The sequence below is a fragment of the Chrysochloris asiatica genome, unplaced genomic scaffold (assembly GCF_000296735.1).
Source record: "Chrysochloris asiatica unplaced genomic scaffold, ChrAsi1.0 scaffold00288, whole genome shotgun sequence".
Classification (NCBI taxonomy): domain Eukaryota; kingdom Metazoa; phylum Chordata; class Mammalia; order Afrosoricida; family Chrysochloridae; genus Chrysochloris; species Chrysochloris asiatica.
Genome location: NW_006408806.1, coordinates 508,170 through 522,268, shown reverse-complemented (window position 1 = coordinate 522,268; position 14,099 = coordinate 508,170). Strand labels below are relative to the sequence as shown.

The following is a 14,099-nucleotide window of genomic DNA, read 5'->3' as shown; positions in this document are numbered from 1 at the left end:
CCATTTGAACTGCAAGGCTGGCGGTTCAAGCTCACCAGCTGCTCCTTGGAAACCCTATACAGGGTCGCTATGGGTCGGAATCGACTCGACGGCACTTAACATCTCTCTCATGTATATATATATAATTTTAAGCATGCTCTAAAAACATGTTTAATATCTTATAAGACAATCATGCACTCAGTATCCTCAGGAAAGGCAGTAGAAACAAAACTTATGGCATGATCTCATCCTGATTATATAAGACTATGTATAGAGTACTTATCAAATATAAGTACTAAATACATGGTGGTGGTTATGTGCTGTGGAGTCGGAACCGACTCATAGTGACCCTGTACAGGGTTTCCAAGGCTGTAAATCTTTACGTGAGCAGAAAGCCTCATCTTTCTTCCGTGGAACAGCTGGTAGTTTCGAACTGCTGACCTTGCGGTTCACAGCCTGATTCATAACCACTACACTACCAGAGCTCCTAACATAGTACTTATATATGTTATCTGCTGCGATATCATATTATCTGCTGCAAAATACACTTTAAAAGTGTTAAAGAGCAAAGCTGTCACTTTGAGGACTGAGCTGTGCTTGATACATGCCATGGTATTTTCAATAACTTCAGATGTATATAAAAGTTGGACAATGAATAAGGAAGACTGTAGAAGAACTGATTTATTTGAATTATGGTATTGAGAAGAATATTGAAAGTACCATGGATTGCCAGAAGAACACACAAACTGTGTTGGAAGAAATACAGTCAGAATGTCCTTAGTGGACATGTTTTCAGGAGGCATCAGTCCCTGGAGAAGGAAATCAAGCTTGGTAAAGTGGAAAATTAACAAAAAAAAAAAGAGGAAGAACCCCAACAAGATAGATTGACACAGTGGCAGCGACAATGGGCTCAAACATAAGAACAACTGTGAGGACAGTGTAGGACCAGGCAAGTGCTTCCTGTCATACACAGGGTCACTGTGAATCGGAACTAAGTCAATGGCACCTAACAACAGCACGAACAACATGTCATATTTAAAATATCATATTTGATTTTTTAAAAAATGTTTTATTTAAGTCCTTATGGCTTACTAAGAGTAAGTCTTTTCAGATGTCTATGAAATTTCCAGAAGGATCTAATTCTTATTGAAAAATTACATCAAAAGGTAGTACTAGCGGGTATTAAATGAACCAGTTGTCAAAAAAAAAAAGTACTGTAATGAGAGCTATACTAATTATAACATCATTCACAGTAAGAAATAATTCTCAGGTAGGTCAACTGTAGTGAAAAAACCTGAAGTTTAATATCAAATAGCAACGTATTTTTTAAAAAATAAAGCTATCTATAGCTTATATATTTTAGATCAAACTGGCCATGAAATAAGTATGTAGTCAGTATTATACATTTGTGAACTAAGTTCAATAGAAGAATCCTCACCTTCCATGTGGGAGGTCTGGTTTTGATTCCCAGCCAATACACCTCATATGCAGCCACCTGTCAGTGGTATTTTGCATGTTGTTACAATGCTGAAGATATTTCAGCAGAGCTTCCAGACTAAGTTGGACAAGGAAGAAAAGCCTGGCCATCTACTTCCAAAACTATCTAACGAAAACCCCTATGGATCATAGCAGTCCAATCTGCAATTGCTCATATGGATAGAGCAGAACCGGACAGCAATTTATTTTGTTGTGCATTGAGTTGCCTTGAGTTGGGGACTAACTCGGCAACACAAACACAACATATACTTGTGATAAAGAGAAACAGAGATTAAGCAATTTTACCTTGTTAAAGTGTCTGGTGATTTTTCTAATTCCTCACACTCCATGTGAAACACGCTAGAAAAAGAATCCTGAAATCAGAGCAACAACAGATGGAAATAATTTGACAAGGTAATGAAAACTATCTATATTCACAGAGATACATACATATCTTGGAATTGGCTATAGACATCAATACTTGCCATGTAGTTTTACTTTCTCGCAGACCAAAAGGCCCTATAGCATGAATTTCACAACATCCTCAGAGCTCCGTCCCATTACTAACGACCTTTTATTCATAGTAATAAGAACACTTATTTGAGGACCTTTTGGTTTCTTTTTCTACCACATGTTAATGAATGTATTCACTTCAGAATTTCTCTGTTTATCCTAAAAGTCTCAATTTTTGCCTTTTATGCATATATTAAATGCTATTGTTATAGTCCAAAGAACACTTTTTATAAAGATTTATCACTTAGTAAAATGCTGAAATCACTAAATTAGTTAAGAAAACTTCAGCAACATAGTGAAAGACTTATTTTTCCTTTTTATTGTGAACTGGGGGAAGGCTTACAGAGCAGATCAGTTTTTCATTCAACAATTCATGCACATTTTGCTTCATGTTATTGATTGCGACCCCCACAATGTAACTTCGCTTATCCTACCTGTATTTCTTGCTCCCATTCTTTCTTCTTTCTTAACCCTTCTGAAATTTGTCCTTGGATACATGCTGCCTCTTTGATCTCAAATGGTTAATTACTCTCCTGTGTGCACCTCCTTTGTGTTACTGTTTCCCCTATAGTCTATTATGGCGCAATGGGGTTAATGTGCTGGGCTGCAAAGTCAGTTTGAAACACAAGTTTGGTGGTTCAAGCTCACCAGCCACTCCTCAGACACACTGTACAGGGTCACTATGGGCCAGAACTGACTCAATGGAACTTAACAACAATAACATACACTATTAATTGGCTGAAAATTAAGCCGTGGGGGTGAGTTCATTTACAGACCTGAAGGGTGACTAAAGGTCATAGTTTTAGGAATTCTACCACTGTCTATCCTAGCAGTAAACCCAGTTTTTTTTGGTTTTTTTTTAATGGTTTTGAGATTTGTTCTGCATTTTTCTCCCACTTTACTCAGGATCTAATGTGGCAGTAATGGTAGGGCACCATTTACTTCTTCTGGTCTCAGCTACATGGAGACTGATGTTTGTGTGGTCCATTGGACTAATTAGAGAAACACTTTTGAAGTGACATTTTAAAAACCAGAATGCAAATCTGCATCCATGATAACTGAAAGGAAACAAGTACAACAATGACTTTAATTTAATTTAGAGAAGTGAGCACAATTTTTTATTATCTTGGTTACATTTTTGCTCATGATGTTCAAATATTTTTGCTCAACAAATAAGTGTAATATAAAGACATCATCAGCCAATCCTTTTTCTAAACTCAACAAGCGAACTGTTAAAAAGTAAGTGAAATTTGCTAACAGGCATATATGCTTACAAGCACCACTTAGCCAAATCAGTTGCTATTATAATGGGTGTCAACTGAGAGAAGTATGCACAGAATATTAATTAAAGTGATATTTAAGTTTTTCTGAAAAAGAATTTCCTCATGTATAATTTAAAAAAATTAAATGCTAAAGAGCAGGTCATGGCAAAAAATGATAAAATGACATATTGTATTAATGAGTTGTGACCTGAACTTTAAAAAGACAGCTACTATCTTGTAATCATCTCTCACTAATAATTTTATAACTGATAGAAAATATAAAATATCTATGAGAATACTAATTATCTTTTAGCACAGTGAATTCTCATGTGGTATCCGATTAATAAGAACTTTATATTAATCAATATATCCATTCTGAAACGCACACACAATGATTCAGATGAGGCTGGCCATACAGAAGTCTTAATAGACAAAAAAATTAAGATATGTAACTAGAAGGGTAAAATATATATTTATTATTCTAGTTACCACGAAAAATCTATTTAGATATCAAATATGGATTGTAACTGACCTATACATACAAAAGATAATGTCCACTTTCTTTTCATTTACCAATAAAGAGCTTATTTCTAGGTATTTAATGGGGAAAAAAATAATGTCCCAGATGCAATGGTTCAAAGGTTGAGAAGGGAAAGAGGATGCATAAAAGGAGACTCCCTTTGTCCTGATTCTAGTGGCAATCTCAAGGGGACTGGCTTGTTTATAAATTACCCATACTCTATAACAACATTCAGTTTTCCCCAAACATCTGAAAGTGTTTCTTCACATTACAAATTAATGGAATGAAACACACCCACGATAAGAGCTCACTGGTTTGCCATGTTGGTAAAGGACTTGAGACTATAGTCGCCTTTAGTGACACTCCCTCTATTGGAACATGTCTTCTGGTTTCTAAAGAATTCCTGGTACAAGGAAAAGTAAACACCTAACTCATTCAGGGTGATGGTCCACCTGTTCACAGCAGCTGGGCACTGTCCTTCCTGACCTTCACAAATTAGCGTACTGTAAGGACAACTATTTTTCCATCAAGATACTCATAATGGACAAAAGCAGCACACAGACATTCCCATAGTAACTATTTAGGTCAGAAATGGAAGAGTGCATTAAAGGCACCCTCCAACCTTTCCTTATGTCTCTTCAGTGAGAGCAGCACATACTTTGATCAGCTTTTTGTAAGTGCCACACACATAGTTCTGTTTCAGAGATGGCTCTGAAGCTAAATGAGATTTAAAAGCAGTGCTTTGAGGTGCTCTGTGTCTTTCTAACAATATAAAAATCATACTCTATATACTTACAGAGCAATCTTCATCCACTATGAAAATGGTGCATTTCTGCACCTGCATGAAAGAGATAATGGTGGCAGCTATTTTCTTCAGAATTACTTCTAATGATTGTTGTTCTTCAAAAATTAAGCTAGCAAGATCAAGCAGCACCTAGACAAAAAGATGATAATTTATGAACTGTTTGCATGGCTCAATAGTTACAACAATGGACTCTGATGTATTAAAGAACATGAACATGGTAGAGGATCGTTTTGTCCTGTTACACATAAAGCCTCCATGAGTCAGAGCGGAACTGACGACAACTAAAAACAACAATTTGTGATAAATGAAGGTTTTGTATCAACTTGACTGGGCCAAGATTCTCAGTAGTTGAGCAGTTAAGATGTAGAAATCCCCATCATGAGACCTAATATAATCATCTCCAAGATGAGATCAACCGAAAGGAAATTTCCTTGGGCCTGGGGCCTGCAATATATTTTATTTTACAAATATAGGAGACAGGAGTGAGCAAAGAAAGAAGGGCCTATTACTAGTAGTAACAAAGAGTGGTTCCGGCACTGTTAAGCTCCTAGACACAGGGAAGGCTGATGTCAAGATGCCTGGAGATCTCCACCAAATGCTGGGCCTACAGATGCTGCAAGGAGACAAGAACGTTTCCCCAGAGCAGACAAAGAAAGAGTAAGACTTCTCGAAACACTGACTCCTAGCCTTCTACATTGTGATAGAAAAAAACTGTTTCCTAAAGTCACCAACTTGTGACTTTATTGTGGTGATGCTGTTATAGCAGGACTATATAACTAAGACACACTACAATAATTTATATGGGTTATAAGTTGTTTATAAGAGGGGAGCTTCAAAAGTTAATAGAGAAATCCCTTTATCTTTAAGTTCTATTTTCCCACAAACGTTTTGAAAACACCTTATATATGGCACAGCAACTACGACAAACTTTTGAGTGTTCATTCAAATATTAATATGAAAACCTTTGCTTACTAACAAAACATGGTTAAGATCACAGACTCTGAAACCAAATTACTAGATTTGTAATTCTGGTTCCCCTCCCCCCTTCAGCATAGGTTTGTGGCAAAGAGCAAGTTTCTAAAAACTGGGGATAATGATAGTGCTCAAGTCCACCATTCATTTTTCAGTTTGTCATACTGCAGGGGCCTGCATGTTGTTGTGATGATGGAAGCTATGTCACCAGTATTCTATATACCAGAAAGGTCACCCAATGTGTAAAGGTTTCAGTGGAACTTCCAGACTAAGACATTCTAGGAAAAAGAAGAGGTTGACTACTTCTGAATGGTTAGCCACTGAAAAGCCTTATGAACAGCTGTAAAACATTGTAAGATGTAGTGCCAGAAAATGAAAACCTTATGAATAATAGTAGAACATTGTCAGGCATAGTGCCTAAAGATGAGCCCTTCGGACAGGAAGGTACTGATAATAAAACTGGGGAAGAGCTGCCACCTCAAAGTTGAGCTGGTCAGAATGATGTGAATGGAGCAAAGCTTTCAGGACCTTCATTTGCTGTTGGCACACTAGGATAAGAAATGGACTGCTAACCAAAAGGCTGGCAGTTCAAACCCACCAACCGTTTCTTGGAAACTCTATACAGGATCCCTATAAGTTGGAATCAACCTGACAGCACTTAACAACAATAATTTACTGTAAAAGGTCTCTTTAAAGTGTTCAAGACGAAAGATAGTTTGAGGATGAACGTGTGTCTGAACCAAACCATGGCATTTTCAATAGCATTATATGCATCTGAAAGTTGGACAATGAATAAGGAAGACCACAGAAGAATCAATGCATTTGAATTATGGTGTTGGATAAGAATATCGAAAATGCCATGATCTGCCAGACAACAAACAAATCCTGTCTTTGAAGAAGTGCAGCCAGAATATCCCTTAGAAATGAGACTGGCAAGATTTGTCTCTCATGCTTTGTACATATTATCAGGTGGGATCAGTCCCTAGAGAAGGACATCATTCTTGGTAAAGTGGAGGGTCAGCAAAAAAACTGGAAAACACCCAATGAGATGGATAGACACAGTGGAAGCAACAATGAATTTAAAGCAGACAATAACTGTGAGGATGGCACAGACCAGGAAGTATTCAGTTCTTTTGTGTACAGTGTTGCTACGAGTTAGAACTGAATCAATGACACTTAACAACAAAAAACTTGTAGGTATTAAGCAAGTTAATATTTATAAAGCATTTTGAACAGCATCAGGTACATAATAAACACCACTATTGCTACTGTTACAAACTTCTAAGATCAACAACTATCAAAATCAAAACATACTTTATGAAGTATTCTACAAAGTAAACAACCTTCAAGAATTGCTTTTGTGTTTTTCCTGCAATTTTTCTTTCCTTTGATCCCCATGTAACTTATTAAAATCTTAGATATTTATGTTATGAGAGAGGAAAGAAAAGAATTATTACAGAACATTTCTTGGCAGGTAATCATGCCCTGGTTGCAGCCTGAAAGATGAGTAGGAATTGATCATCTGTTCTTGCTGTTGTTGTTGTTAGGTACCATGAGTTGATTCTGACTCATAGCGACTCTATGATGATAACATGCAAAGTGTGAGAGACAAAGCTTTGTCATCTTGGTTTCCAAGGAGCACTCCAGCTGTACTTCTTCCAAAACAGACCTGATCATAGTCGAGGCAAAAACAACAACAACAACAACAAAAAAAAAACCCTGCATTTTGAGAAATCAGGAAACTATAAATTTTGATCAAATTTTATGACAACATATAGTATAGCTAAGAGAATTAATTGGGAAGATGAGGTAGCAGAATTAAGCAGGGAAAAAACCTAAAAGGTCCTATATGTCTTGTGAAGCAGTGTGGACTTAATGATTAACTGAAGGGGGAAGGGACATTTCCATTTGTGTTCACAGATATGAGGAGTGCATTAAAAAAGGCAAGCATGAAGCATGTAGAACCCAGTTAGCCAAATACTACAGTTAAGGGTAATGGGTAAATCACAGGTCTTTACTTCTTCTTCCTGATACCTTACTAAAATGAGACCAATGAAATGAAGATAATAATAGCAATAATAATTTAAAGCCAACAGTCTCAAAGACACTAGAGAGTGTCTATCAGTTAATCTGGTAGTTCATTAAAAGTATGAAGGATGGAATATGGATTGAGGGGTGGTAATGGATAAAGCAGGGTACACTGGTATATGAGGGTTTGGGATACAATAGCTAGAAAGAGTCTTTCTCTGTCACCCCTATTTCATTTAAGACAGGAAGGCAGCCAGGCATCTATATCCTTTTCAGAAATGGTATTTTTCTAAATTCAGCAGCCCCAGAGAAAACACCTAGAATTTAGGAATGCTCTCAAATGGTCCAAACCAATCATCCCCCAAAATAACCAGCCCCACTAACTCAATTTTGACTCAGGGCAACTCTGTGACAAAGCAGAATTGTTTCATAAGGTTTTCATTGCTGTGCCTCCAGTCTTCTCCACTTTCAGCAAGCAGATATGTGTCATCTGTATACTGCAGATAATCAGCAAGTCTTCCTCCAGTTCTGATGCTGTATTCTTCTTCATGTAGTCGAGCTATTCGGATTATTTGCTCAGCATACAGACTGAATAAGTATGGCTGAAAGGATATAGCCCTGACATACAACTTTTCTGATTTGAAATCATGCAGTATTCCCTTGCTCTGTTTGAATTACTGCCTCTTGGTCTGTGTACAGCTTCTGAAAGAGCATAATTAAGTGTTCAGGAATTCCCATTCTTTACAATGTTATCCATAGTTTGCTATGATACATATAGTCGAATGCCTCTACATAGTTTATAAAGGACAAGTAAACATGATTCTGGTATTTTCTGCCTTCAGCTAAGATTCATTGGACACAAGCAATGATATCCTTCACTCCATGTCCTCTTCTGAATCTGGCCGGAATTTTTGGAAGTTCCCTGTTGAGTTAAGTGTTGCCAGTGTAGCACCAAGTTTGTTAAAACATTTCAATTTGTATTCTTCAGTTCTTTCAGCTTGAGAAATACTAGACGTATTGTTCCCTTTTGGTTTTCTAACTTTAGGTCCTTTGTGTCAACTTGGTTGGTTGGTTGGTTATGTGCGGTTCCAACTCATAGCGACCTTGTACAGGGTTTCTGACGCTATAAATCTTTACTGGAGCAGAAAGCCTCATCTTTCTCCCACAGAACAGCTGATAGTTTCGAACTGCTGACCTTGCAGTTCACAGCCTGATTCATAACCACTACGCTACCAGAGCTCCTTTAGAACAATATAAATGAGTAAGTGCAAATGGTACAAGTGGAGATTGGGAGTGTAGTTGGGAAGGAAAGATGAAGGGAAGTGTGAAGGTGCTAAGCTCTTCATCTGATAAAGTATGAAATATAGGATGATGTCTAGAGTTGACAGGGCAACAATTAAAAGCACAAATGCATTTTATTATTTAACATCCTGATTGCAACTCAAACAATAACTTAAAACAATGCCATAATGATACTGGCAGGATATGGGCTAGGCAAGAAAGGAGTGTTGGAAGTCAGATGACTCCTCATTTTTCAAGTCATTGACTACTGTCTATCAGTGGTAACACAATTAAATATGAAAATAGAAAATGGAAATAACTACAAGAAGAAACAGATAACATAGTTATCTGAAGAAAGAGATTTAGAAGTTTTTATTTTAATTAAGCACATATATTACTTAGATAAAAATTTTAACAAGTTTTAAAAAAAGATGTTTATAATCTCTCTTTAGTAATCAAAAGTCTTACCTGATTTCTCTTATTCTCCAAGAGTGAAGTCTCATAGAGCTGAGCATTATGAAGAACAATACCACAAAATGCCAAATAGGCAGCAAAGTCCTAGAAAACAGATAATTAAGAAAACAGCCAAATAAGAATTGTCTATAACACTGGTTATTATTTCCTGAAACAAAAAAGGCAATCAAAAATATTTAGTGTCAAAATATAGAATATAAAGCCAAAAGTGTAGGTGACTGTTCTGCATAAAGCTTTAAGAGTTGCTAAATGGTGCCACTAGATGACTAACTGTCCTTAATTAGTCCCTTAAAGTCTTACTTAGATATAAGTCAGTAAGAAGAAAGAGGGAATATAAAGACACAGACCTCTTTATATCATTTAAAATGGCAATTTGCTTCATGTATAGTCTGGTGTAGTCTCTAAATGGTATTAACACTTGGATCTATATCAACACTAGACATATTACTGGGGCTAATAAAAGTTCACCTACTTGCTAATAGAATACTGACAATAACAGCCCAATATAAAGTTTCAAATATTTTATAATTTTAGATGTGTTTTTTAAACACTGATTTATTATCCTCAGTATACAATACTAAGGCAATGTGCTTATAATTACTAGGGCCAGTCAAAAATTATCCATACTTGGTTATATTAAAATGCCTATCCACACCCACAGTTGATCACAACATTGAGCAAGCAATGTTTCTATGAAATAGGTGAGTGACAGTGGATTATGTGACAAATCATTTGCAAATTAGTCATGACTCTGACTACAAAATAATCCACCCCAAACTTGGGTTTCAGAAAGTTTTCATGAGATGGGTACCAAAACAAGTCATGGGAAAGCAAAAACAGACGCATTTTTATACCTGAGAACAAAATTTGAACCGATACTCCAAGGAACATAGAAGTTCTTAAAAACAAAATTGTTACTGGTGATGAGACATGGATGTATCGTTACAAGCCGGAGAGTAAACAAGAGTATAGAATGGAAACATCCTCAATTACTGACCAAAAAAAAGTTCAAAAGTCAACCATCAGGTGAAAAATTAATGCATAAAATTTTCTGGGATCTCAAGGGCCAGTACTGGAACACTATTAGGAAAAACAATCAACAATCAACAGTGCTTGCTACAGTGAGATGCTCACTGAAGAGGTGAAGCCTAAACTTTGGATTAAATGCAGAGGACTGCTATCTCAGGGTATTGTGGTTTTGAGTGCCAATGCATGTCTGCACACATCTGCCCACACTGTTGGCACTGCAAAAATTTCATTTTGAGGTGTTAAGACATTCTCCCTATAGTCCTTATGTTACTCCATTGGACTATAGCACCTGTTTGGTTCCCTGAAAGTAGCCCTTTGAGGATGAAGATTCACTTTTGATGAAGAGGTGAAGACAGCAGTGCATTCGTGGCTTGCAACTCAGGCTAAAACATTTTTTAATAAGAGAATACAAAAGCTTGTTAAGATAAAAACAAAGTGTACTGAAAAGCAAGGAGATTATATAAAAAATGATGTATTTGTCTTTTTTAAAAGTTGATTAAAATAAATTCTACAGTCAAAGTGTGGATAATTTTTTGACTCACCCTCGTTTATTAATCCTTGATTTAAAAAAATCTTTAGGATACCATGCTTTATTCATAGGATTTCCAGAGGTTTAGCAGTTGATATATACTCATAACCTGGGTGATGAAAGCTGATAGAGGCAAGGTTAATTCTATGATGAGGTGGCTATGTGCAGCCAATCAATTAAAGGGATGCTCACTTTGGGGTGTGGCCTGCTCCCAATATAATGGACACTCAGGTAATGTTTCCTCTCTCTCCTCCACTGGTGACCTGGGACTCTACAATTGTAAGCCATTTCCTTGATAATAAACTTCCCTTTATATATATATATATTTTTAATTTTATTTATTTATTTATTTTTTTGCTGGTTTGCTTCTCTAGAAACTTGGCCCAAGACAAGTGACTAGATGTCCAGTACTGAAATTTTAAAAGGTACTTTCTATGTATTGAAGCAATTAAAATCTGGAGACCAATACAGGTGCCAATCCATACTACATCATGGAAACAAAAATAACACTGTCTTGTGTTTGAATACTTTTCAAATTAAAAACTCCTAGTAATTTTCAGTTGAAACAACATGAATCACTACCGGCTTGGAATAGGAAGAATTTGGTGAGCTCTATAATGTACATACAATGACAGATTAAATAGAAGAAATAATAAAAACTAATGACAGAATAAAGTTATAAACAGGTTTAAGGGCTCCCTAAAAGCTTGTCTAAATTTTGTGTGCAGAATGTATTCCTTCAGAGTTGGATGAGAAGAGTCATAAAATAATGCTGACTGTAGCTCTTTCTAAAGCAAAATTCATCCAGCCTGAATTCACACCTTGGCGCCCCATTGTCGGTGTTCAAAGCTTATAAAACATTCTGAACTTTGCCTCAGTAGGAGACAATTCTAATTTTCAGCCAATCTGGAGGACTGAGCTTGGAGCAGTGCCTTTGGAATGTCTTTACAGCAGTGATGAAAGGTAAATGAGACCATTAAAGTATCCTAAGTCACCCTTTGTGTGGCCTCAGTATGCACACAGCCCCAGTGGAGGCCTCCAAAGACAGTGAGCAGAGTTTGAGGTTTCTGCTGGAGGAGCAGAGACTGATTAACATAGGGACCCTTGAGTCAAGGAGGCATTGTATTAAGTGATAGGAAATACAAACTTCCAAACATTTCAGATAATTTTTAACCATAAGGTGCTTCAAGACCCACAATTTCAGGAACAATTAATTCTAGAAGTCAATATAAACAGAAGTTCCTGGGAGGTACCAACAGTTAACGTGCTTGGCTGGTAACTGAAAGACCGGGAGTTCAAGTCCACCCACAGGTGTCTCAGAAGAAAGGCCAGCTGATACACTTCTGAAAAATCAGCTTTGAAACCCCTATGAGAACATACAATTCTATTCTGACACATGTGGGGTCACCATGAGTTGAAGTCGACTTAACAGCAACTGGTTTTTATATAAAAAGAAAGCATCTTCCTAAATTGGCATCATACCAGACACAGGTTTTGGTACCTTTTCATCTTTTTCAGTGAATGTTCCACCATTTCCAGATTTCTTGTTGATGGCTTGAGCTACACCAACAACCTGGTAGAGGAAGGGAAAAGTGTCAAGCATTTTATTGACTGAATCAGTTGTTTAAAAATTTACCAGAGTGTTGCATATGCTTTATATAAAATGAAAGTAAAACCCCTTAGCATTTGAGCTAGTTCTATATAATTTATTACACTCTTTTACTTAGTGAGCTTCCAAACTGTATTTGATTTTGTGACTACACTCTACATGCTGAATTAAATCAGTGGCATGCACATGTTACGTGAATATTTTTCTATAGTTTTTGAACAAAAAAAACAAGGGGACTTCAAAAAGTGTGTGGTTAAATTCCAGTTGTCCATCGACTTTTTGAAATCCCATAAGTAGTACCAAATTTCTATTACATTTCAAATAAACATATGATAAAATTTACATTTTATATTGGCTTTAAATATATTTTCAAAAGCAATGCTCTTTTACTAAAAATGAAACAGAACCCACTGACCAATCACAGATACTAAAATTCAGAAGCACCACTGGGCAAAAATAATTCTTATTGTAACAGCATAGTACAACCTCTTCAGAAACATGAAAATTCTTTTACCTTTAACAGACTCAGTTTCAGAGAAAGTGGTTATTGAGAAACAAAACAGGAAGTAGCAGTCTAAGTCTTATTTCAAATAGATCAGAGGCATCTGGGAGATAAACCATACCTTAAGGAGGCAAAGCTTACCTCTATCTGCAAGTTGGTTTTAGGCTTCAACAAAAGATTTAACAAGACTTTAAGAATCCTCTCAATTTTCTGCTTCAAAGTGTATTGTACTTACCTATTTAGCTTCAACTTGGTTTGAGATAGTACCTAAAGGCCTTCAATTGACTTCTGCCTTCTGTATACTACTTACAATTCTAAATTCAGTTCTTCCTCGCCTGCAATTTAGTATCAGGGCATAAGCTATTATCTCATAAATGGTTCCATGAAATCCTTAATTTACTCTAGCCCCAAAGCTTAAAAAATTCCTCTCTAAGCTGGCAGAACAAGGCAGGGGAAGGAAAATATATTCTTATGTGATGTCATGTTCTGGTCCTCTCAACAAGTCCCCCTCCACATCTCGGCCCTTTCAATATATAGAGTAAAAGAATCGACCTGTAAAACTCAAGTATAAAAAATAATAATAATAACCAAACAAACCCCAAAACAACAGCAACAAAAAAAACCAAGTATCCAATGATTCAGTATTTTTTAATGCTCTTAATTCATCTAGTCCTTATTCATCATACAATTTTTAACTCTTAAAAAGAACTAACCAGACTTTCATAAGTACCAACCTCAAAGGCTGAGTACCTTTGAGGCACTCAAACAATGTCAGTGTCAAACAATGTCTGGATTATAGATAGATATGCTCCCTTGAAATATAATTGACAAGAACCATTTGTGGGTCAATGCGGCCTAATATATAATGGCTCCAACTATAAAAAAAAGTGTTTAAAAGTGTTCATCCAACAATGAAATGACTGCTACGTGCAAAGCAGCGGTAAACACTGAGGGGAAAAATCACCCTGAATGAGAATGAACAATAATGGGTCATTCTTGTTGTTGTTGTTGTTAGGTGCCATCGAGTCGGTACCCACTCATAGCAACCCTATGCACAGCAGAACGAAACACTGCCTGATCCTGGGCCAACCTCACTATTATTTCCATGCTTGAGTCCATC

General features: G+C 36.5%; 1 protein-coding gene across 1 annotated transcript in view; it reads right to left on the bottom strand.

Annotated features, from left to right (window-relative positions):
• PDE5A (phosphodiesterase 5A, cGMP-specific) overlaps positions 1-14,099 on the bottom strand; it is a 283,278-nt gene that overhangs the window by 187,810 nt on the left and 81,369 nt on the right. The window contains exons 4-7 of the mRNA XM_006874591.1: positions 12,370-12,441; positions 9,305-9,394; positions 4,547-4,684; positions 1,762-1,829 (exon numbers count right to left, since the gene is read on the bottom strand). Coding sequence (XP_006874653.1) covers positions 1,762-1,829; positions 4,547-4,684; positions 9,305-9,394; positions 12,370-12,441 — 368 coding nt within the window. The remainder of the gene's footprint in view (positions 1-1,761; positions 1,830-4,546; positions 4,685-9,304; positions 9,395-12,369; positions 12,442-14,099) is intronic.